At 36.3% G+C, this 27,251-nt stretch overlaps 1 protein-coding gene across 1 annotated transcript in view; it reads right to left on the reverse strand.

The window, feature by feature from the left end:
• Window positions 1-420: 420 nt before the first annotated feature.
• The window catches only part of Gdi (GDP dissociation inhibitor), a 143,500-nt gene continuing 116,669 nt past the window's right edge, over window positions 421-27,251 (reverse strand). Inside the window, exons 7-10 of the mRNA XM_090369680.1 lie at window positions 23,466-23,568; window positions 19,301-19,445; window positions 11,421-11,475; window positions 421-1,285 (exon numbers count right to left, since the gene is read on the reverse strand). Of these exons, the coding sequence (XP_090225806.1) occupies window positions 1,145-1,285; window positions 11,421-11,475; window positions 19,301-19,445; window positions 23,466-23,568 (444 nt within the window). The 3' untranslated portion in view covers window positions 421-1,144. The remainder of the gene's footprint in view (window positions 1,286-11,420; window positions 11,476-19,300; window positions 19,446-23,465; window positions 23,569-27,251) is intronic.

A 27,251-nucleotide genomic window follows, 5' to 3' on the forward strand; every position in this document is an offset into this window, starting at 1 on the left:
TTTCCACCAAATTTTCAACATATATTCTGTTGGTCTCAGAATGCGTCTAAGTTCAATTACAATTTCATAGCATTCCCTCCCCAGTTTTCCCTGCAAATATATTACTATAAATTTGGAACAGCTCAGATCCATTTCAAAATTTCAATGCTTGCTTACTTAGAATATTTTAGGAATCTTTGTAATAAGTTTTCATGTCGACTGGTTATGAATTGTGAATTATTACTATTTGCTAATGCACTGTATACATTAACTAATTTGTTATATTATATAACTGGTTTATTAATCTCTATAATATATTTTAAGGGACAATCCATGAAACAAAAATAATTCTACAAAACTAATTAAGAAAAAAATGACATTTTTAAAAACTCAAAAGTTTATTTTATACTTAAAATGCTGCTTCAAATTAACAAGAACAAGACAGAATGGCCACCATGGGTGCCTTTTATTGAAATTTTGACAGCTTACAGAGCAGAAGCAAATGTGCAAGTCACAGGGTTTACTTCCCACGTTACATACAACAGATGTGGATGTAAAATTATAGCCAAAGTGTACTTAGTTTTTAGGGTCAATCTTCAGAACTACAATTTACAGCTAATCACAATACAGTACAGAAACCTCTGTTCATTTACTCTATCACACATCTCCCCCCCACTTAACATTTTCAATCTCATTTATACACACATGCACGCACTTCATGCACACACTCATTTTTTCACAACCAGCCACACATATGCATGTACACACATTTGCACACAGTCTGAATGGAAATACTAACATTTATAGCTTTGGTTATATCCTTGAGCTGAAAAACTACCAAGACATTTCCATCTAGTCTATTACTGTAATGAATAGTGATCGTGCCCTGCTCCATAATGAAATTTTAGAAAATCATGACTGATCCAACAACACTTTGCACAAAGTGCAAAGGGCATACTATGCAGAAGCTATCACTATGAGAACAGCTGCCACAACCAGCCATCTTATTGGTCCTCTGTTCCTTGCCTGAAAACCAGGAAGCAGATATGTTTTTGCAAGTAACCCCAAAGAAACACAGGAAAGCCTACTCTCAGTAATTTCTGTTTTAATTGCAACTTGGGTAAAACAAAGCAGCAAGGCTAAGTGACAACTGTTGATGTAAAGTCTAATCTTGTTCATCACCAAGGTCATGTTTTACTTTTGAGAAATCAAAGTCTTCACCTGTACCTCTACGAAAGATATCTAAGACATCCAAGCACGTGGTCTCAAAATGTGTAGTAGCATCAAATGATTCTGAAATGAATATCTGAAAAATACACAAGTATTACTAAAGTACCTTATAACTTTAATACAAATTTATATATTTTACTGTACTTAAAATATTATCCAATGCAGTAATCTCACAATTTATGAAAACCATGCATTCCTGAAGTAGTTCATAAATTATGAGTAATTTTTCCATATAACAATATATAATGGGAAGTTGCAACAACAACAAAAAAAAAAAAAAATCCTTTTTGAATCTCTGTTACAGTATGGTTTAGTATTGGAATGGCCAAATGATGCATTTTTATTTAATGCATCCATTAATACTATATTTTCTATATCGTACAGTATGACGGTAAAAATAAAGTATAGCACACTCTGATGTTGTGCTTCCATAGATATGGAAGTACAGGTGACCCCCGCTTAATGCTGATAATTTGTTCTGGAAAAACAGAGCGTTATGTGAATCCGCGCTAAGCGCCATAGGATATTTCCTAATCAATAATAAATGGTAGTGAAAAGATGCACAAATGTCGGTCAAAATATTTAATATTCAAATATTTGTACATATAAAATATTATGCATTACATCCGTATATAATTATGTGGTAACTACTTTACGTATCAAAATTAAACTTAAAATTCCAAAAAAAAAAAAAAATCATGAATTTAATTGATGAGTTTAATCATGAAAAATGTGTCGATTTTGGGTTGAACTTTGGCCCTCATCCAAATAAACTAAAAGGGGTATTAATTTTAAATCCCCTGCAGCGTTACCACCTAACAATAAAGTCAACAGATCCTTCGCCGCTTTGAAACCTGGCATGTTTTTTTTCTTCTTTCAATATGAAACTTCTTTTAGGCATTTGTTTTTCCGTAAAAGTCCTGCTCCATCTATATTAAAAACTTGTTGAGAAGTATAACACATAATACCCCTCTTCAATAATTTTAAGTTCTTTTTTGACAGTTTCGGCTCTTTTTTTTTTTTTTTTAGGTGAGTTTTCTTTAGATCATCATATTGGCTAATCTCTTTTTCTCTCTCTCTCTCTCTTTTTTTTTTAATTTTAACTTAACTGAATTCTGCATTGGATATTATCGTCAATAAAATTAGTTAAAGTCTTTCCATTTCAATCCTAATAGCCAGCCTAGCCCTAGTTGCTTGCAGTGGAACAGCCATCTTTCCCGCTACTAAAATTAATTTTTTATTTTTTTATAATTGTTCTTACAGTTAAACTTGCAAGTCCTAAATTATGGCACACATCTGCTTGTCGTTGACCGGAATCGATTCGCTTCAAAACATCTAACTTAATTTTCAAATTCAGTATTTTTCTTACATTTATAGTCTTCGTACTGTGCCCAGACGTTGCTTTTTCATTCTTATCAGCCATTATTAACTCTTTGAAAATGTAACTGCGTTGGTTGCATTAACTATGATAAAATGTTCGAGTAAACTGTCCGTTACGCATGATGTCTAATACTGTACTGAGTGATGATTAGACTTTGGATAAATGCATATAACGCAAATATTACAAGCAATATACTAGATAATTTTTTAAAATGTTGATCTCAGAACTACGTAACAAGTCACTGTACTGCAATTAAATTAGCATGCGAGAAATTTCAATGCTGTTTTGCTATTCATTTTCAAGCTATCAACTCCATCAAATGAAACGATTTCGTTAAATATGCCAAAAATGCAATCTGTAAAAGAGCATTATAGTGAATCAGCGTAAAGCGAACTGCGTTATAACGGGGGGCCTGCTGTACAAGTGTCAATGGCCACCGATAAATAATTTATATTGTAAAAAAAAAAAGTTAGACAAATTTGTTTTATGATCTCTGAGATATATCGAGTGTTAAAAATTAAGTTTAATTTGTGCACAATTATGAAGCAAAAATAATCTTATTAGAAATTTCAAAATTATTGCCATTATTTAATGATGCAGTATTAATAAAGACTATTTACTAATTTTACTTAGTTCCCTCCCCCTAACTTTACTACAAAGTTTTAGGACAATTCCAACCCTTAATAGATTAAAATGTCTACTCCATTCGGAAGATATATATAAAAAGCGAAATATATTCATTACACTATGACAGATTTTCATCAGCTTATTTTCACTGAAGTGACGCTTAAGAAAAATGATATCTTTCCTGATGTGTTAACTAAAGGCATGTTCAAGGTTGCAATTGCACACACAGGCACCAGAAGCATAGGGTATTAAGTGTCAGTCCTTCCCACCATTCCTGAAGAGTGTTTAAATGAGGATGTTATTTTAGCTGTTGAAATAGTTAATTAGTTTTGGAATTATAAACCAAGCTAATGAGCAATATTTTATAAAGGAGTGTAGGATCAACAGACTAGCCTTGTTACCTAAAAGCACTTGCAGCTGAAAAATGCACACAAAAAGCTGTTGCTTATGCTTAGCCCTGCACCATCATATTGCCCACTAAGTGGGAATACAATTAAAGCCTTAGTAATTTGGAATAACAGAAGTGTTCCTAATTACACAAGTCTGAATTATCAAATATAATTATATGCAAATATTTTAAGTTGTAGTCATAAAAACAATTTTATAAAAAATTTATTCTTAATTCAGCAACGTGTTAATTTAATGGTAGAGTCATAAATATGATGAAAGGCATTTTATGAAACTATTTACAGTCAAAAGTATTTTGCATCTACATTCACGCATGAGGAGCTATTCAGGAAGGAGAATGATGTAGGTAAAGTAAACATTGGCAGTGAGCTGGATGATTTTGTAATAACTGAGAGGAAAGTGGAGGAGAGATTGTTGAGGATAAACATAAAAAAGGCACCTGGGGTGGATGGGATCTATCCAGTTATATTAAAGGAGGCAGCAAAGGAAGTATGCAAACCCCTAGCCATAATTATGAGAGCTTCTTTGGACTCAGGGGAGGTACCCATAGACTGGAGATGTGCAAATGTAACCCCAATTCACAAAGGAGGATCAAAGGCTGACACAAGTAATTATAGACCTGTTAGTTTAACTTCTGTTCCAGGTAAATTAATGGAGGCACTGGTTAAAGAAGCACTGCAGGATCATCTAGACAAGAATTCAGTTATAGCTCAGACGCAGCATGGTTTTGTTAAGGGCAGGTCTTGCCTGACCAATTTGATTGGATACTATGATGTAGTCACAAAAGAACTGGATGCAAGGAATAACTTTGATATTATATATTTGGATCTTAGAAAGGCTTTTGATACTGTTGCACATGGAAGACTGCTGCACAAATTGGAGCAGTGTGGTATTGGAGGCAAATTGCTGCTATGGATAAGGGGATGGTTGAGTGGCAGAAGACAGAGAGTGGTAATCAATGGACACTGCTCAACGTGGACTAATGTTATTAGTGGAGTTCCTCAAGGTTCAGTGTTGGGTCCGTTGTTGTTTTCGGTGTTTATGAACGATATTGATGATGGTATATCAAGTTTAATGTCCAAGTTTGCAGATGATACAAAGGTTGGCAGGGTCGTTAAGGACACTACTGATGCTATGCTGCTGCAACAGGATCTGGAAAGGTTGAACAGATGGGCTGAGAGGTGGCAAATGAAGTTTAACATTGACAAATGTAAAGTACTACATATGGGAAACAGTAACCCTAGAGCAACGTATGAACTCTGCGGTACTACACTGACAGTGGTGGAGAATGAAAAGGACCTGGGGGTAATTGTGCAGGCAGATATGAAGTTCTCTGAGCAGTGCAGACGAGCTGCAAGAGTAGCTCATGGTGTCTTGTCAATGATATACAGGAATTTTTCTAGCAGGGATAAGGAGGTGATTATTCCCTTGTATAAGGCAATGGTTAGGCCACATCTTGAGTACTGTATACAGGTCTGGAGGCCTCATTTCAAGAAGGATGTAGAGCTGCTGGAACGGGTACAGAGAAGGGCAACAAGATTAGTGAATGGAACAAAGGGTTGCTCTTACGAAGAAAGGCTTAAGTTTTGCAAATTACAGAGTCTGGAGACTAGGCACCGGCGAGGTGATCTGATAGAGGTGTATAAGGCTTTGAATGGTTTGAGCATGCTCAATGCCAATGGGATTCTTCATCTTGCTCAGAAAAATCACCTCAGAGGGCATAAATTCAAATTGAGGAAGGACGGATGTCGGATAGATGTGCGGAAATTTGCCTTCGGCCAGCGGGTGGTTGGTTGGTGGAACCGACTTCCATCACTTGTTGAAGTTGATAGCCTAAACAAATTTAAAGCTCAACTGGACAGGTATTTCGAACGAACGGAGGGGTGAAATGGGAGTGGGGTTTTTTTTTTTTTTTTTTTTTGGCTGATGCTGAATAAGCTTGCTTTCTTGCATCATATGCCTCTACTAATGCTAATGCTAAAATAAAATTTATCCAAGATTTCAAAATCAGATAGAACAGTGTGTAATTATTAGCATATTGTTGTGGTTGAGAACACACAATAAAACGTCATATCACTTTCGATGAGGGGGGGGGGGAAATCTCACTGTGCTCTTTAGGGTACTGTGAGACTCCCCCATGCTATTTTTAATACATAGTTTAGATTTTTAGGTTTTATTTTTTTTGTCAGGCTTACACAGCAATACACAAGTTGAAATCCTGCAAACTTAATGTACTGTGCTTGCTTTCTTTTGGCAACTTCCAACTTTTTTTTTTTTTTTTTTTTTTTTGTTGGTTAGAGAATTTTTTAAAAAGATTTTATTAAATTAAACAAACATATCTTGAGTATTATATTATAAAATGTGACAAAATGCAGTATTATAATAATAATGACTATGAAATGCATACACAAAAAACACTATGTACTATACCAGAAAGGAAAGTGGACAAATATTAAATTTAAAAAGGCTGAAGAGTGCGTGAATGTAGCAATCATCAGTTAAAACAGAATTGTAAGAAGTGGCCTCTACCTTTAGATCAAAGGTTCAAGTTGAATATGAAATAAACATCACCTGCACAATTAATGTTTCCTAGATTTAGTCTGTCATCCCTTTGCCAAAGCCAAAAATCAAGAGGGATGGTTACATTCAAGTTCTTAGGATTTTAGAGTGATACAAGCAAGAAAACATTTAAATGTTTTCTTGCTTATATGAAGTGCCAAGCATTTTTTAATGCATGGCACGTCAGAGGATTGACCATGGGATCAAAAGAGGAGAGCGTTAAAAGCACAAATGTTATAACAGGAGCTTATTCTATACAGTTTTAATAATTATATCCTTTGAGTTATTTGAATTAACAAAATAGCTGAAAACTGCATAGAGTGTTCTGCTTTAAACCATTCCTAGCCTTTATTCCAAAAAAAAAAAAAAAAAAAACTGAGTTGTACAACACACACACTAGTATGCTTGCAGTCTAGCAACTTCACGGTTTGAATTATTCACAGAAGCTCCGCCACCGGCGTAGCTCTGCTCGGGATCTGGCTTGCATCTAGTCTGTTTCCTGTGTACACGCACACAGCTGTATATGTGTGTGCATATCACCGTCAGTAAGGCACTGGCGCACACACTTTTCTAGTCAAATTTTTTCATCAGTTGCGAGATTGTTACTGTGAAATTCATGTGTGTTGTCTTCTACAAGCACTTTTTTTTTTACCCTTATCTACTAAAAATGGGATCTAACATGACAATTTTTTATTGAAACCAAGAGAAGAAAAAAGTTCTCATAGCAAAGAAAATGGAACTTTTAGATAACGTTAAAGATCTGAAATCTTTTGTGGCCATAGGGAAGATATATGGCACTGAGTCTACAGTGCGGTACATTTATAAAAAGAAGGAAATCTGCAGTTGTTTTGTGGCTAGTGCACCAAAGAGTGTGATTATTTCTCAAGTACACGAAAAAGCGTTAAGCAATATGGAAAGAGCGTTGAGTGTGTGGATAGAAGAAAACAATATAAAAAAGGATTGCCAATAAATTTGACAATTTTAAGAGAAAAAGTAAAATTTCTTTATAACCATTATCATGAGGAACAAGGTGGAGAAGGATCGTCTTCTGAAAGTTCTACAAAAACCTTCACTGCCAGTAAAGGTTGGTTTGAAGGATTTAAACGATTTTCTTTAAGAAATTTAAAGGTGATTGGCAATGTAGCATCTGCTGACCAAGAAGCAGCAGCAGTTTTCCCTGAAGAATTTAACAAAATAATTGAGAAGGGGTACGACGCTGGAAGAAGTCTTTAATGCAGATGAGTCTGGGCTTACTGGAAGTGAATGCCTAACAGGTCCTACATTACCCAAGAGGAAAAACGGATGCCAGGATTTAAAGCAAGTAAAGATAGGGTAACACTTTTATTTTGTGCAAATGCAGCAGGCGATATGATCAAACTCACTATGCTTTACCATTCCCGAAACTCGAGAGCTTTAAAGGGAAGGGGGAAATGAACTCCCTGGCTACCGGCAAAGTAACAAAAAAAAAGTGTGGGTGACACAAGAATTGTGCCTGGATTGGTTTAAGCATTGCTTTGTATCCGAAGTAGAGAAGTGCGGCTGAAATATCTTTCGTTCAAAGTTATGCTTATCCTGGATAATGGTGTCAGGACATCCAGAGGAATGAAACATCTAAATAAAAATATAGAAGTCATCTTTCTGCCAAATAACATGACTCATTTAACCATTTTTTCCTTTTATTCAGATGTTCAAAGCTCATTACACAAAATTGTCTTTTCATCAATTTTCAATGCAATGGAAGAAAATTCAACATTGCAGATTGCATTGTCACAGTTAAAGCACTGAAGGAACTAAAACAGGACTCTGTCAATGCATGCTGGAACAAGTTATGGCTGGAAGCTGTGAAAAATTCCACGAAAATCTCTTCTGCTGACCAAGAAATACAAGAAACTGTTAACATGGCACATTGTATTGAAGGGGAGGGATTGTCTGACATGGTACCTGGGGAGGTAAAAGAACTCCTACAAGAGCCTAATTATGAGTTAACACAAGAGGATCTTGATGAGCTTATACAAAGTTCAACTGATGTAGAAGAAAAAGAAGAGGAGACAAATGTGACCAAAGGATGCTAGTCTTTTGCAGATCTACAGTGGCAGACAAAAAAACTGCATCACTTGTGAATTTTGCAAATGTGTTTGGAGCTGCATTGTGGGTTGCAGAAATGTTCGGAATGCATTTGTTAGATGGGATATATATCTCTGCGAATGAAATCCAATAAAAACACTCCACCTGAGATACCCAACTGCCATAAATATCTTCCCAAAGGGTAAAATGCGTAATTAATGGAAATATGAGAAATCATGCAAATGGCAATCATGACAACCGAACATACATTTTATTGCATTTACGTGTACAAACTGAAAACAAGTTAACGTAATAGTATTATGTACTGTAAATCATCAAAATAAGTCCTCAATATTTTGTTGTTCTTCCTCGAGCTGCAATTACAGCCTTGCAACGATCTGGCATAGAATTAATCAACTTCTGGATATACGGTTGCCCAATTTCGTGGTACCACACCCTTACAATGCTCTCCTGCAGCTGAATCTTACTTGTTGGCTTCTTCTGAGCAATTTTAGACATTATGTACAATTTTTAATAGGGTTCAAATCTGTCTTGTTGCCTGGCCAGTCCAACACCAATGCCAGTATTTCTGAGGTATGGCTGCACCTTAAGGGAGAATGTATACATGTATGTTTAAATATTACAATAAATAACTAAACTGTTTATGACAATTTTTTCATTATAAACAAGGGAAAACATTGGTGTAAGTATGTTTTAAGCCTTGTGAGACAAGAAGACAAAAATCATCATTAAATCTAAATAGCATAAAACTTACCAATTTTGCTGTGTGGCAAGGTGCTGAGTCCTGTTGAAAAATGCAGTTTTGGAAGTCTGTGTGGTGATCTGTAATAATGGGTTTCAGGCACTCCTCCAAGATAGCAGTGTAGGTTTCTGCATTCGCTGTTCCGTTAATGAACTTAATTTGCCCCACCCCCTTTGCTTGTTATGCATTCCCAGACCATCTGACCAGTGGGGAACTTAACAGTCTGTATTATGCAGTCAGGATGGTATGCCTCCGATTTTCATCTTCTGACATATTGCTTCCCACCCGAGCAGCCATGCAGGTTGAATTTAGATTCATCAGAAAAGATGACAATGTCCCATTGCTCTTTTGTCCATGGAACATGCATTTTAGCCTAAGCAAGTTGCTTCTTCCTCATTTGTTGGGTCAACAAAGGCTTCTTCTTGGGCCAATAGGCATATAGACCACATTATGAAAACTGTATTTGGATAGTTTGTGCACTTGTTTCAACACCAGAGGCCATCTCTAAGTCCAGTTTTAGATCAGGAGCACTAGCATGGTGATTACGAAGGCACAGCAGCTTCAAATATTGATCTTGGGAAGGCTTAGTCGTTCTCTTAGGGCCTGATCCAGGTCTTCTCTTCACACCACCGGTTTCACGCTTTAAATTTCGGCACCTGGGATACTGTTGACTGGTGGCAGCCGATTTTATCAGCAATAGCACACGTAGGAAGCCCTTCCTGGGACAGAGCAACAGCTACACTTTTTTCTTGATGTCAACTGAACACATGGAGCCATGCTTATACCTCTGCAAAACAGGATACTAATGGGCTATACGTGTATACCCTTCCAGCGCCATATTTATAGAAATAGATGATGCAATACCTTTGCTTTGTAACAAACAAAATGACTATAATCAAATAATATTTTGTACGTTTCGCTACAAACGTTACTTTTTTTTAAGGTGATGCAGTTTTTTCGAATATCTGCCACTGTATTTAAAGACTAGAAATTTAAAGCACAAAATCCGTGAATTAGACCCTTCAATGGAAAGGAGTATGAAAATTGCTCAAGAATTGGAACAGGCATTTGTGCCATGCACCATGCTATACAACGAAATGAAGCAAAAAAAAAAAAAAAAAAAGCAGCTCCCTATTAACAGTTTTTTTTCGCAAAAAAAAATTAATATTTTTCCTTTGTGTTAACTAATAAGATGTGTTCATATATGTAGGATAATTAAAAATTAATTTTCATTTAAATGCGCTGACAAATTTATCAATAAACCATTTTATCAATTTCTCTTATTTTTATTTTATTAGCATTTTACAAAAGGAAAATATCCCTAAAAAAAAAAAGGTGTGGAAGAAATGAGCCACTGAACTTCTATTGAACATTGACATTGGGTGTACATTAACTTTAAAATTAAAAAAAAAAATAATAAGTTTTTCTGAGAGGGAAGGGGGTATCAATTATTCGTGAATTTTCGCTATTCCTATTTGCAGTAAGTCTTGGAATGCATCCCCCGTGAATATCAAGGGAACATTATTTCGTTTTTCTTATTAATAAAATTAATCATATGTACATGTATATATAAATATTACAATAAATAACAAAACTGTTTGACAATTTTTTCATTATAAACAAAAACCATTTTAATAATCCTAAAAATCGTGGAAATAAATAAATAAATAAATAAAAAAAAAAAGGCCCATATGTACTTCACGGACATTTTATTTAGTCCGCCATTTATACAGATTGCCCACCCGTGAACTACACTTCGTTCGATACTGGGCCATAGCTCAACCTAACACTATCACTGCTATTTTTGCTGACAAGTTTTCACTCAAGATTGAAAACCAAGGGATTGGGTCAATCTGGATTGGAAATGGCAGAAACATTTTTGAGCTCTCTTCTTTCTATGAACGAATTAATCAGTCTCTGGTGAAGGTTGTTTGACAAAAATCTTTTTTCTTCTGTCAAACTGGAAGAAAAAGTATTGAAAGTAGGGTGGTCACCTACTATTTTAACCCACCCCAAAGTGGATTAAAATTCGAAGCCACATATTTTGCAATCAGGAGGCAGTGAACTTGTTAATGGGACTGTAGAATTAGCAGATTTATGTTAATAACATCCTTGTAATTCCAGAGTATTACGTTTTGCATTCACCTTGGTATTATAGCATTTGACAGGCAAAGGGTCTTAAGTGTTGGGATGAATGTCAAAATTGTTAATCTTTTTCAAATTTTAAAATATTTGTTAGTTTATTTGTTTAGTGGAGATGAGTTATTTTTGTCTTTAGCTGTGTACTGCAAAAGTAATTAGATGTTCTGCTAAATATTTGTTGTAAAGTAATTTTCATATCATCCCTTTCAAAACAAAAAATAATAATCATCATCATAATAAATCAATAATATCAAATGAAATACAAACCTGATTTTCTTTACCATCATTTATTGGCAAATATACATCACTGACCCATACAAACCTAAAATAAGAAAAAGTAAAATTTTAATTTCTCTAAACAAAAAATTATGGCACGAATGTACGAGTTCATAAAAAAAAATTTGAATGGAAAAAGTAGCGAAGCTTGATAGTCGTCTTTATATCATGGAATTTAAAATAGATGAAAATGTAAAAAAGGACTACAGTGACACCTCTCCTCTCATGATGGACAGATCGACAATTTTTCACCAAGCGAAATATTAACAATAAATACACTGTTAACCTGGGAGGGGGGGAAATAAATGTTTAGAAAAAATTTCTTCTCCTAAGTGCAGATTACTAGCAGTAGTTTTAGAGATGATCTCTCAATGGCATTACACATGGGCTGCCTTGCTTCCCTTATCTGGTAACTAACACAGTATTTCTTTATTAGGTGTTATTTGAGCTGACAACCTTCCTGAAAGCAGAAATGCATTCAATGATTCTTGTTATTGCTAAAAAAAAAAAAAAAAAAAAAAAAAAAAAAAAAAGGTCAGGCTTGTATTTATTTCGGCCCACTCCATCCTGAAGAGCACTGGCTGTTAAAGCCTTCTCTTCGGGGCCCTGTTCAACAACTATCCCACTATCTCTTGCATATGATCCTGATACAACTCCCACAGCTCCTCTACACCCTCCATGCTGAATTCTTGAAAACCAGTACTGCTAACCAGGACTGAAGTAGGTGCACATTCTCCCAAAATCCAGTAAAGTAGTTTGTGATGCCTAGCTACATTTCAAGAAGTCATTTCTAATTGTATGAGCAGAGCTTCTTGAGATAGAAGGGTCTCGACCTAGGGAATAAACAACAAAACTCTGTTTTGAAGCATATGTGCTTAGGTCACTGCCAACACCAAAAAAAAAAACAAAAGTTGGGGCTTCTGCAGAAAAGGTTATGGCTATCTCTTTTTTTGAGATTCAAGGAATGGTTTACCAGTATGCTGCAGCATGTCATACGATTGTTATAGGACCTTACTACAGAATTGTACTACCCACTTTGTGGAATCACATTCGTCGCAAACGACCACAACTGCATGTGGGTGCGTGGATGCTGCATCACGACAATGCAAGACCTCATCATTCATGCTGTCATCGAGTACTTAGCTGGCATTAATGTCAAATGTGTTCCTCATCTGGCTTACAGTTCTAACCTTGCACCACGGTTTTTTTTTTTTTTTTTTTAAATTTTATTTCGAAAGTTAAAGAATGAGCTGAGAGGAAAACACTGTCAGTCGTCAGAAGAAGTTGTAAAGACATCGTGGACAATTCTCGAACATGTCAAAAATATGTCTACCATGTTTTTGAAGAACGACAGAAACATTGGAGTAAGCGCATTTCATCAAATGGGGACTTACTTTGGAACAATCAAAATATGGATGATTAACAAAGGTACGTTGTGAAAAAAATAATTTTAATTAAAATCATTGTAATTATAAAAATCATTTTTTCCCCCCAGTTATAATTAAAAAATACAGTAAACCCCCGCTATTCGCAGGGGTTATGTTCCTGAGAAATGCCACGAATACCGAAAACGTGAATACTGAGTTACAGCTCCCATAGTAATAAAGGGGTTCCATCCCAAAGTATGAAATATATAAGAAAAACTAGTCTAAAATTTTGTCTACGTATGTATTATATGTACCTTCATAATATGACTATGTACATTGACAGTCCATAGTGAAATGCAAGAATAAGGCATCGAAATGAAAATAAGAAACAATTTAATATTAAATGTAATATTTATTAGAAATTTCAAACAACTCTTTCAAACCAGCGTCTTTGCTAGCTAAAAAACTTATCCCGCCAGTGCTATCACCAGTTTCGCCAAAGTGTTGATAAAGGAGTTTTGCCTTTTCACAAATGATGAGTGAACTTACGTGGTCGAATATACGTGGTCTCAAATCTAATCTAAACGATGTCCATTTCCACTTGCAGTCTGCCAAACCACATGTACTTTTTCTGACAGAATCTCAGTTATCGGTTGATTCAACTACTGCTCATCTCAGATGCCCAAATTATTCGCTGTATGATTCCTTTCGCCTCAAAGGTGGTACTTGTGCATATGTCCGTTCTGATATTCCCTGTCAGAGACTTGGCAATTTGGAATCTCCTCTCTTTGATCTTCTCTGGCTTAAAATCTCTCTACCTCATTGTGTCAAATTCATCTGTTGTCTCTACCGTTCTCCCAACTCCACTAATCACTTGGAGCTCTTTGACTTCCTCTCGTTGCAACTTGACTTTCTCCAGTCCAACTTTCCTAACAGTGAGGTAATTTTCCTTGGTGATTTTAATGTTCACAACTCCAGCTGGCTTCCATTTTCTAGTCACACCGACCCAGCAGGTCGAGATGCTGAGGCTTTTGCAATTACTAATGACCTAGCACAGATTGTTCATTTACCTACAAGAATACCCGGACAATCCGAATCATACAGCCAATACGCTTGATCTTTTTCTCACAAACAACCCTTCTAAGTACACGGTCGAAGTGAGAGGTCCTTTAGGCACTTCAGATCACAACTTGGTGATTGTCTCTTCTCCAATGGAACCTTTATCTCATGGCTATTCCCAACCTCGTGTTGTTTGGCATTACAAGAATGCAAAATGGGATGACCTGCGAGACTTCTTTTCTTCTTTTCCTTGGTCGGATTACTGTTTCAAAACTTCTGATGTCAACGTTTGCTCAGATCGTGTCAGTGAAATTATTCTTGCAGGAATGGAATCCTTTATCCCACACTCTACTTTAAAATCTCGTCCTTTATCTAAACCTTGGTTTTCCAATAAATGTGCTAAGGCTGTTCAAGAGAAGAATGTTGCATATCGTAATTGGCTTGTTTCTAATTCTTCAGTTTCATTTTCTGCCTACACCAAAGCTCGCAACAATTGTAAAGCAGTTATTAATCAGTCCAAACTAGAGTTTGAACAGGCTAAGAGTAGAAAACTTGCTTCTTGCCCTAATGGTAGCCGAGCATTCTGGTCTCTTGCCAAAGCTATTGGCCGCAACTTTTGCCCATCTCTGCTTCCACCTCTGTCCAAACCAGATGGTTCTGTTGTCACTTCAGCCAAGGATAAAGCTGACCTGCTAGCATCCCATTTTTCTTCCAGCTCATGTATTAATGAACTTGGTAAAACACCTCCCACCATTCCCAACACGGTCCATTCAATGCCTCCTGTGGTCTTCCGTCAAAAGGATATCAGAAGGATTTTGATGAATCTTGATGCTAAGAAATCTCCAGGTCCTGATGGTATTTCTCCATTTGTTCTCAAAATCTGTGCTCCTGAACTTACTCCTATTCTTTGCCGCCTTTTCTCACTTTCTTATTCCAAAGGTGTTTTTCCTTCTGCTTGGAAATTTGCTCATATCCAGCCAGTTCCTAAAAAGGGTGACAAATCCCTCCCATCCAATTATCGTCCCATTGCAATTACTTCTACTCTTTCTAAAGTAATGGAGAAATCAATTAACCGCCAACTCTTAAACTACCTAGAAACCTTCCGTCTGATCAACGATCACCAGTATGGATTCCGTCAGTGTCGATCCATTGGTGATATCCTGGCTTATGTTACCCATTTATGGACTACTTCAATGGAAAGGTTCGGTGAAACACAAGTAGTTGCTCTTGACATCTCAAAGGCTTTTGATCGTGTTTGGCATAAAGGTCTTCTAAACAAGCTTCCATCTTATGGTTTGCCAACTGTTTTTAGTAATTGGTTATCCAGTTTTCTCTCTGATCGCTCACTGAGGGTGATGGTAGATGGCTCTCTGTCTTCTAACTTCTCCACTAATGCCGGTGTCCCCCAAGGTTCTGTTCTTTCCCCCACTCTTTTCCTCTTGTATATCAATGACCTTCTTCCATTGACTGGAAATCCTATCCATAGTTTTGCCGATGATAGCACATTGCATTCAACTTTCCGTTTTGAGAAATCTTGTTCTGCTCAATCAGCTTCAACTTCTCGAAAATCTGCTACCAATTCCTTAAATGCCGATCTTCAGGTAATTCTCCAGTGGGGCAAAGACAACTTAGTTGATTTCAACCCTTCTAAAACTCAGTCTTGTCTTATATCTCGCAAAAAGGATTCTTCTGCTCCTATGCTTATCTTTAGTGACACTCCAATTTCTAGTCAAAAGGATACATCTCTTTTGGGGATTACCCTGACTTCTAATCTCTCTTGGCACAAGCACATTACAAATATTGCTTCCTCTGCATCTAAAAAACTTGGTTTTCTCTTTCGCTCTCGGCGTTACTTTTCTTCCAAACAGCTGCTCACTCTGTATAAATCGCAAATCCGCCCTGCCATGGAATATTGTTCCCACATTTGGGGTGGTGCCCCCAAAACCTCTCTCAGGCTTCTTGATTCCATTCAGAAGAGGGCAGTTAGGTTAATTAATGACTCATCTCTAACAGAGTCTCTCCACTCGCTTTCTCATAGACTGTTTCTGCTGCATGCCTCTTTTACAGATACTTCCATGGGCACTGTTCTTCTGAATTGTGCTTCTATAATTCCCGCTCTCTCTTTCAAAACAGTCCGAACACGTGCCGCCACCAGCCAACATCCATTTACTGTCCAACTTCAAACCCACAGAACCAACTTTTCATCTTCCTCATTTATTCATTCAACTGCCGTTTTCTGGAACAACCTTCCTTCATACGTATTTCCTGAAAATTACAATCTACAGAAGTTCAAGTCCAATGTCAACAAATATCTTCTTTCGTCTTCTCAACCTCCAACCCAAGCACGGTACTAAGTACTATAGGTTCTAATACCTCTCGTGTTTGGGGTTCACATAATCAAAAAAAAAAAAAAAAAAAAAAAAAAAAAAACTTAACGGAATTTTATTTTGAGTTCGGTCTTCAATCCACAGATTTAAAGCCTTTTCCATTTTTTCTAATTTAACACCACGAGTTACAGAGCAAATTTTTGAAGCAATTAGCGCGTTTCCACGGACACTACAGCGGACTTTCTTCCGATTTCTTGATTGATCGTACCGTTGACTCATTGATTTTATAATATTTTGCCACTGAGGAGACACTTTCACCATTAGAAATTTTATCTTATAACTCAATTTTATTCGCTAATGTCACCTTCTTTGATCTTTTCACATTTCTCTTGTTATTTGTAGCCATATTTTTGTACGGGTTAGAAAGAACCTGTCCACAATAAAGTCACTTTCTTCCGTTAACAAACTCGAAAAAGTCTGTTTTACACTGCAAAACAGTAGATTTATCACTTTCGTAAGCATATAAATTAAAAGCAAACGATGAAACCTTCCATGACAAGCGCTTAACACATACTGAACAATGATTAGCAAGAAACATCCACGCTCGCGATTTTGTCACCCCCCACCCACTGAGCACTGTTTTGACCGGGAAGATAATTTTAGCCACGGCCATGTTTTTTTTATGGCGGAAAATGTTCACGCCGCTTTAAATTTAACTTTTTTTTTTTTTTTTAGGTTTCATTTTATATTAAATCAGCGACCACGAATATGCGAAACCGCAAATACAGATACCGCGAATAGCGGGGGTTTACTGTAATTGTGAAAAAAAAACTTAAAAATTATAATCAATGTTACTATAAGAGCTATTACTATAGCCCCTTATAGTAACTGTCATGCTGCATTTACCAACAGGTCCTTTGCACATATAATTCTAAGTAAACAGTAACATCCACTTTCAAAGCTGCTCAAAATAATACATTGGACATATTTAAGGAAAGTACAGAAAGTTTTCACCATTAACTTTGTACCAACAATTAATGCACAATATTAGTTTGGAGATGAACCAGTCAGGTCTCTGTTAACCCACCAATCAGATACAAGCTTTGAAATTTCTCGTGTAAGACAGAAATGTTCCCCCCATGAAACCCCCAAACACAAAAGGTATCAGAGCCAACAGTACTTAGCACCATGCATGGATTGTTGAAAGCTGAGGAGACTTTGTCAGACTTGAATTTCTGTAGATTGTAATATTTGAGAAATACATGTGAAGGAAGGTTGTACCAGAAAATAGAAAGCAGAAGGGATAAAGTTGGTTTTGCAAGTTTTGAGTTGAACAGTAAATACAAGTACTTGTGGCACATGTCTGGACTGGTTTAGAAGAGGACTGGGAATTACAGATACCAATTCAGAAGAATAGTGATCACTGAAGTAATTACAGAAAAGACATTCAGCAGAAATTGAGTGTCTACAAAAGAGAGTGGAGACTTTGTAAGATACTTCATTAATCCACCTCAGTATCTTCTTCTGAATGGAATCCAGGAGCTTAGATGTTTTGAGGCACCAACTCCAGATTTTGGAACACCATTCAATAGGGCAAATATGAGATTTATGCAGAGTGAGCTGTTCAGAATTAAACCACAAATAATGAAATTTTTTTTTTTTTTTTTTTTAAATACAGAGGAAGCAATATTTGTGATGTGCTTATGTCAAGAGAGATTAAAAGTCAGGGTAATTCCCATCAAAGATATGTGATCTCATCTAGAAATCAGCAGAAATAAGACAGAATTGAGTTTTAGAAGGATTGAAGATAACTAAAAATTTTCTTTGCCAAACTGAATTACCCGGAGATCAACATTTAAGGTGGTGGATATTTGAAGAGTTGATGCTGTTTGTGCAGGGCAAGGTTTCTCAAGCTAGAAGGTGGAATGTAGTGTGCTATCATTAGCAAAACTATGGATTCCAGTCATTGGAAAAGTCAGAAGATAAGAGAGCCATTTATCAACAAGTGAGCAGTCAGAGAGAAAACTGGATACTCAACTGTGAAGTTGAGTATCCAGTTTGCAGTTTTTAGTAAGTTTTAGATATGAGATGGGAGCTTGTTTAGAAGACCTTTATGCCAAACATAATATCAGTGTTCAGCAATGTGGACACTGATGGAGTCCACATTGTTGATCACCAACCAGATGGAGGATCGAGATAGTTTAAAGGTTGGCTGTTGATTTATTCTGTTATTTTGTGCAATGGAAGGGAAAGATTTTTTTTTTTTTTTTTTTTTTTTCACCCTTTTTAGGAACTGACTGGAAATGAGAAAATTTCCAAGCATATGGTGGAAATTTCCAAGCACAACTTAGGATAGTACCACTTTTGAAGCTAACGGAATCAAAGTGAATGATTAGGGAAACTGAGACGAGCAGTGGTTGAAGCAATCTATAAATGGCATTCTGTCTGCAGACTAAGTGAAAATGGACTCACTGAGCTTAGAACTAAGACCATATATTTGTGAAATGAATGAGTTTTGGGAGGTTTAGATCTTTTTGCAAATATGTTTTGTCTATTAACCTAACTATTCATGATGCATTCAGTAGATAAAGTAAAAGTGGAAATAACAAGTGGATAACTACTTGCCCTTCACTATATCCAAAAAATTTCAGCATGAATATACCCACCTGTGATGTAACATGGCCATGACAATGGTATGAAACATTTTATTTTAATCTTTGAGATTAAATGTATTAAAGTATACATTAATTTATAAAAGAATGGATACTATAGCTAAATTGCACTTTGTTCTGGAAGGTGGGGTGTGAAATTCATGAAATACTTTACAGGGGTGCAAGGTACCAGTGGTAACCTCTGCAGCATACTTATTACAAAAGTAGTATAATATCCTACAGTAACTAACTAGGGGTGAAAAAATCACAACCAACAATCTGCTGATGCAAAATGAAGACCTCCAGTTTTTTTTTTTTTTTTTTTTTTTAATTACACAGTGCTATTCTTGATGGCAGATAAACAAGAAGCAACTTCACATGAAGAGGTTAAATAGTACATTACTTCTCATTTGCTAAGGAAAGCTGATAATATTATATTTAAGTGATAATTTAAAATAATTACTTACTTCTGCTTTATTGGTCCCAGAAGATCTAAACCAGGTTTTATTTCCATTTCTGGATTTGCTGTTTCAACTGTTGTGCTAACCATAGCAATAAACCATCCTTTTGCAGCTACTTGATGTGTGTAAGACACAAGAGATACATATATATCTAGAAGGGATTAAAAAAAATAAAACTGTACATTTTATAAGACTGTTCATTATTAATCAGTAGAATCTCATTAATACAAAGTTCAAGGGACTTAAAACCTTTCAGATTTTGTAATAATGTGATCTGCCAAAATGTACTATTATTTGGCACATACAAGGTCTGTCACAAAATTAGACCAATTTTATAAAAAAAATTTCTAAAAAAATTTTATAACTACTCTGTGAAGTCCTCCACTGAATCGGTTACGGCACTCTGGATGTTGTCAAGCATCGCAAAATGATGTCCTTTCATGTAATTCTTTATCTTTGAAAAAAGAAAGAAGTTGCAGGGTAACAGATCCAGTAAACATGATGGCTACAAGAGCATTGGAATGCTTTTTGAGGTAAAAAACTGCATAACAGACATTGAGAAGTGGCAGGATGCACTGTCGTGATGCAAAATTGAGTTTTTGGCCTTTTCGGGTTGAATGCACAGCAATCCTTTTCATGGCCATTCAAGGGTTTCACAGTAAAAAAAAAAAAAAATTTGGTTGACAGTTTACCTTGAGATACAAACTCTTTGTGCACCACTCCAAACTAATCGAAAAAAAAAAAAGAAAAAAAAAATTTCATTCTGGATTTGCTCACTTACACATTCTTCAGGCATGGTAAATTTACAGTTTCTTCACTTTGTCTTTTCCCTGGATCCATGCTTTTATTACCTGCTTATTATCACTCGCTGAAGGAACCTGGCTCAATTTCACCATGATCGAAAAGGTCAAGGCAGATGTTCTTATGATTTAATTTCTGTTCTTCAACGAGATCTTAGCACTGTTTTCACACAAATTTTGCGCATGACAAAATGCCATGTTAAAATGTCATGGACAGCTCAGTCACTCGTGTTCAGCTCATCTGCCATCAATATGATGAAAAATGTCAGTCGGACAATTCGAGCCCTTAACCCTCTCAATATTCTTCTGTTGTTGCCAAGACAGGTCATTGCTGCACAAGGTTCACCTTCAATTGCTTTATATTTTTCTAAGAAGGCCTTGTGCCATTGGAAAACTTGGGCTCATGATAAACCTGATCTCCATAAGCTCTTTTTATCTTTCTGTACACTTGCACTGTGCTTTCATTGAGTTTGATGCAAAATTTGATGACACAACATAGCTCAATATTCTTCCGTTCCATTTTTCATGATGCAGTCAATGAACACATGGTTGCTTACTTCACAATGACTCGACACACACTGAACACGAGATGCAATTTCTCTTGTGTGGAAGGAATCAACCTAAACACTGTTATGCATGCGCAGTGCTACCATGTCACATTTTATAATGTCAGTCTTGTTAATTACATACTTTCTGTTATTTTCGTAGTCCATCTGTCATGTCTTCGAGCTACGTGTCCTGTCCAAGACCATTTTAGTTCTTTACTTGAGGTTTACTTGAGTTTGTTGCCTAATCCATGTGTTTCTCTTCTTATCTAACAGTCTGATTCCCAATAGAATTTATTTCATTCTTCGCTGTGTAGTTCTCAACTTCTCTTCCATTCTTTTGGTGAGTGCACAAGTTTCACTTCTATAAGTCATGGTGGGGCGTATACATTGGTTCATTATTTTACATTTCAGACAAATTGGGATATTGCTCCTCAGTATGTGACTATATTTCCTGAATGTTATCCATCTAAAATTTATTCTTCTCTTGACTTCCAGCCATTTATCATTATTACAGCTAATGACTTGTCTCAGATAGGTATATGACTCCACCTTTTCAATTATTGCTCCTTCAATCATTATATCCCTTTCTATGGCATATTGTTCATAACTTTTGTTTTAGCTATATTCATCTTTAGTCCAAAATCCTTACTAACTCTGCATAACTGATTAAGATTTTCCTCTAATTCTTTGGGATTGTGGCTTATGACCACAATGTCATCTGCAAATCGTAAACGGTTTAGGTACTCTCCATTCACATTGACTCCTTTCTGCGGCCAGTCTAATCTTCTGAAAGCTTCCTCAAGGGCAGCAGTAAACAACTTCGGAGATATTGTGTCTCCTTATCGAACTACTTTCTCAATTTTAAATTTGCTACTGTCTTTGTCTAGTCTAATAAAGGAGGTAGCGTTCTCATATATTTTCTTCAAAATCATAATATATGTGGTATCTACACCTTGTTTTTCTAGTGCCCGAAACATTGCCTTATGCTGTATGGAGTAAAATGTCTTTTCGTAATCCACAAATGCCCGGCATAATGGTGTTTTATATTCAATTGCTTTCTCCAGTAGCTTTGATATTACATGAAGGTGATCCATAGTTGAGAATCATGTCCTAAAGCCAGCTTGCTCTTTTGGTTGATTCTCATCAAGTATTCTTTCTAATTTGTTAGTAATGACCCTTGTGAACAACTTGTAGATGTGGGATATCAAGCTAATTGGTCTATAATTTCCAATTGCTGATTTATCTCCTTTCTTATGCAGCAAAACTATGATTGCATTATTCCACTCCTTAGGCATCACACCTTTTCTAATGCACTTTGTGAAGAGTCTTGCCAGATTTTGTGCCACGTCTCTTCCTCCCAATTTCAACAACTCTACAGTAATGTCATCTTCCCACAGGGTTTTCCGATTCTTCATTTTCTTCAATGCATGTTCTACCTCATCAGGAAGGATATTGGGTATGTTGTATGTGTTACTAATTTGCAATCCATCTTCCCTACTGCTGGCATCATTCCCTCGCTCCTTGTATAATTCTCTATAGTAGTCTTCTGCTATTTGAATTATGCCTTCTCTGCTCAGGTGTACAGCAGATTTCCACTTGATAAACTTATAAGTGATTCATTTCTTCTTGTTTCAGCCAAACCGATGATATTCCAATTCCTTTTCCAGCTGTAATATCCTGTCTTCACCAATGAGCAATCTTACGTTGTAACAGGCCAAGTTCAGTTTCCGTGCATGGTAGCCTGGTCGTACCCAGAGATTCTTAGCACCCTCTGCTTCCACTCTGGTCCTATCACTGCCATAAGAGGGGGAGTGAAAGCTGCTGGGGACTTAGGGCCATTTGTTTCATTGTGCTGTCGGGTTTGGTCTTTTCCTCTTCACGCTGACCAGGCGTCTTGAAGAGAACCACTCTACATGTTCATTGCCACCTAAGTGTCGTAACAGGGCTTACCATTGAGAAGGTGTGCATGAGTGGATTTTAGGAAGGCAGGTCAACCAGACTTCTCCTAAATCTTCTGAAATAGAAAGATATTGGATCCATCAGTGTTTACACTCAGTGTCTGAAAACACACAGAATGCCTGTTCCCCTCTAAGCCCCCTAAAGCAGTGGTGTTATAACCCCATTAATATAGTCCTCCATTCACAGATTACTATAGCTCTGCCACCTGGCTTACACTGTTAAAACTACAAGATGTTGCTACACAAAAAATAACCACCAATATCTTTATTTTAAAGATAGAGGTGATAATGCTTAAATAAAAATTAGAGACATTTGTTTCGGAGTAGTCTTTGTAATAAACACAATTCATTTAATTCCATAACTGAAAATTAAATTATTAAAGTGGACTAGGAAAGAACTATTAACGGTTCACATTGAAAAATTAACATTAAGGCATAAAACATTCCAATCTATCATACAGAAAACCGATTTTCTTCTTATGCAGGAATTCAATTATCTCAACGATATCCAACCAAATCAGTGGGATGCAAACTGTGATCCATAGGCCACAGGGATTCTGCAAGAAGACAAGCTCACCCATCACACTAATTCTGAGAGTCAGTTTAGACTAATTTTGAGCCCCTGCTCATAAAGCTAGTTATCAAAATGGATCCATGGCTGAAAACGTTTGCATGAAACCAACCTAGATTAATATTTTTCAACCTTTTTCATACGGTGATAAATAACAAGCCATTATTTTATACTCTCAGCACACTCAAGGTCAGTTTTAAAGTAATGCATGCATTAAATATGTGATAATAAAAAAATTTTAAGTTGCAACATAAGAAGCCCTAATGTAGACAAATAGAGAAATGTTGTACATACCAGATTTTCTTCCAACTTGCTTTTGGGGAATGATGATCTGGCAAGAAAGAGCATCTTTGGTATTGGGAATAGGATGATTCATTAAACATATACAACGCACCACCTGCAGAAATCAAACACCATTAATGTTTACAATGAACCGATTTCCTCTGACTCTGAAGAAACAAATATTCCATATGATTTTGAATTAATAAGTATTAAAACAGGCACAGTATCATTTCACATAATAACCTCATTTCTAAAAGATGTACTCAAAGTCTTGAAGTGCCAATGCATTACATTAAGACTCGTGTAGTGTTAAAATGGAATGTTGCAACAGTTATCCTGATCAAATCATTTGAAATTGAAGAACCTCACTTGTGTATAGTTTACAATCTATTTATTACTAACAGAGTCTAACAATTATAAATTTTGCAGATTTTTTCTCTTCTGCACTGTTGGCAATTGTAATTTTGTAATTTCTCCATCACAAAAACACCAAAGTACCAAACTGACAGACAAACAGTTTAGTACTTTGGCATTTCAATAGAAAGCCACAAAACATAACTGTTAAACATTAGAGTTGTTATCTTCAGAGGCTCATTCACAAAATAAGCTATCTCAAGTTAACTATTGCACATAGCAGATTTTATTCTTTAAAAACCCTCACTTGAATGAACTGGCTAAATGTAAATTAAAATCCTCTTCAGCAGAATGTCAAAAAATTACTTTAATGCAAACAAAATAAAGTCACCACAGATATTTTATAGATTACATTCAATTACACAAGTTAAATATTTTTCATCATAAAAAATAAATGTGCATTAGATCTCTGGACAATGATTCCAAACCTGTTTTTGGTTTTCCAAACAGCACACAGTTTCTGTAATAAGACTGATTATACCACTCATACACCTATTTGGCCATTACTGTTTACACATTCATATTTATGTAATTGCTTGAATATATCTATATCCTTGTTATTATAATTTATGATTTGATTATAAATTATTCAAAATCACCCCAATAAATTTTGCTATGTGTGCACCTCTTTCCTGTGAAATTGACTCATTAAGAAACATCACGAAAGATGTTTGGAAAAAATACCACTTATACTTTAGCTATCCTATAGATTATCAGAATAAGGCATGGTTACCACATTATTTGTACTGCTTGTTGAAATGGGTTACATGACTGCTTGAACAAAAGCAAAAATCAATGCTGTCTGCCATACCCATGACATGGAGGGAGGCAAAAGACCACAATGGCAACTGTTACTTTTGGAATATGAACATAACTGGATTTAGCAATGAGACCAATCCCTCACAATGACAGTATCCTTATTCTGGTACCTCCACAGCATTGTTATTTGGTTTTTAGGAGCATTAGCAACTAAGGCCATATTGCTCCGGGATATGCGGTGGTCATTCCCTGACCTTTCCGCATCCTCCGTATTTGATGGTGACGGGCTCGAACCCCAGTCTAATCAAGAAGTGTTTGCTACGTACTGCTGCTCCTTCCCACCCGGCTACGGAGGCACCGCCCCTCCACAGCATGAACGCTTAGATTCTCGTACTCATTTCAGATACTCACAGATTATCTACACAATGAAATGGAATGCAATGATAATACAACTGGCAGAGACCTGAGAACGTCAGCTGATCCTGAGTACACACCTGATGAAGAGACATTGAAACTGGAGCAGTTTACCCAAGAAGAGCTGAATGAACTCTGAGATCTAGCCCTCTCCAAAGATAAAGTCTAGCTTCTCACCAAGACTGAAGCAGAAATGCTTGATTAAGAAGAATGTCAAAGTGCCTCACTATTGAAAAATAAACCAATACAGTAAATGATCTACTCTGCTACTGCCATGATATCAATGGAGTTTTTAAGAAATTGTCAAGTACACATTACATGTGAATGGTACTTCTTTGTCAGTTTGTAACAGTGAAGTTTTAAAACTGTTCTCTTACATAACAGGAACTTAAAACTATCCATTCATCCTCATTGCTTACTCTGTTCATCTCAAGTAGGTATACTACAACATGAAGCCACTACTGAAAGCAATTCAATACAGCAATCATCAATGGAATATCTGCAGTTACCTCAGTCATTGTTATGTTAATAGGGATGGAAGGAGGGTTCAGAAAAATATTGTCTCCTATGCCTATAGGGCCGCCGTTCAAACCAATTACATTAGAATACATCACACTCAGACCATTAGATCAGATGTGACTGGACTGAAAGAAGCACGAGCCAGGAATGAGCAGTGTGCAGTATGTTCTATTATGGATCCAGCAAAGACCAATCTGGACAAAGTGTACCATAGGGAAATTTATCCATGCGAGTTTTTTTAAGTTGTACAGTGCAAGGTATTATTTTAACAATTGTGTATAAAGTTCAGTTTATTGGGTTTAAATTGTAAAATAGATAAAAATGTAACTATAACCAGTCTTTAGCATTAGTAGAGGCATATGATGCAAGAAAGCAAGCTTATGCAGCATCAGCCAAAAAAAAAAAAAAAATAAATAAAATAAAAAAAATATATAATAATAATAATAATAAATAAATAAATAAAACTACTATTTCACCCCTCCGTTCATTCCAAATACCTGTCCAGCTCAGCCTTAAATTTATTTAGGTATCAACTTCCACAACAAAAGATGGAAGTCTGTTCCACCAATCAACTACCCACTGGCTAAAGGCAAACTTCCGCACATCTATCCTAAAACTGTCTTTCCTCAATTTGAATTTATGACCTCTTAGGTGATTATTCTGAGCAAGAGGAAGAATCCCATCAGCATTGAGCATACTCAAACCATTCAAGGCTTTATACACCTCAATCAGATCACCTTGCAGGTGATCTGATCTGGTCTCCAGACACTGTAATCTGCAAAACTTTAGCCTTTCTTTGTAAGAGCAACCCTTTGTTCCATTCACCAATCTTATTGCCCTTCTCTGTATTCGTTCCAACAGCTCTACATTCTTCTTAAAATGAGGCCTCCAGACATGCATACAGTACTCAAGGTGTGGCCTGACCATTGCCTTATAAAGGGATAATCACCTCCTTATCCCTGTAAGAAAAATTCCTCTATATCATTGACAAGACACCATGAGCTACTCTTGCAGACAGTCTGCACTGCTCAGAAAACTTCATATCTGCCTGCACAATTACCCCCAGGTCCTTTTCATTCTCTACCACTGTCAGTGTAGTACCACAGAGTTGATACGTTATTCTGGGGTTGCTGCTTCCCATATTTTTCATTTGTCAATGTTAAACTTCATTTGCCACCTCTCAGCCCATCTGCCCAACTTTTCTAGATCCTGTTGCAGCAGAGTACTGTCATTAGTGTCCTCAACAACCCTGCCAACCTTCGTATCGTCTGAAAACTTGGACATTAAGCCTGATATACCATCACCAATATCATTTATAAATACAGAAAACAACAATGGACCTAACACTGAACACTGAGGAACTCCACTAATAACATTAGTCCATGAAGAGCAGAGTCCATTGATTACCACACTTTGTCTTCTTGCACTCAACCATTCCTTTATCCATAGCAGCAATTTACCTCCAATGCCACACTGCTCCAATTTGTGCAGCAGTCTTCCATGTGCAACAGTATCAAACGCCTTTCTAAGATCCAAATATATGATATCAAAGTTATTCCCTGCATCCAGTTCCTTTGTGACCACATCATAATATCCAATCAAATTGGTCAGACAAGACTTCCCCTTAACAAAACCATGCTGTGTCCGAGCTGTAACGGAAGTCTTGTCTAGATGATCCTGCAGTGCTTCTTT

Source organism: Mastigoproctus giganteus, chromosome 3, assembly GCF_048544385.1.
Source record: "Mastigoproctus giganteus isolate SK-2022 chromosome 3, ASM4854438v1, whole genome shotgun sequence".
NCBI classification, from domain to species: domain Eukaryota; kingdom Metazoa; phylum Arthropoda; class Arachnida; order Uropygi; family Thelyphonidae; genus Mastigoproctus; species Mastigoproctus giganteus.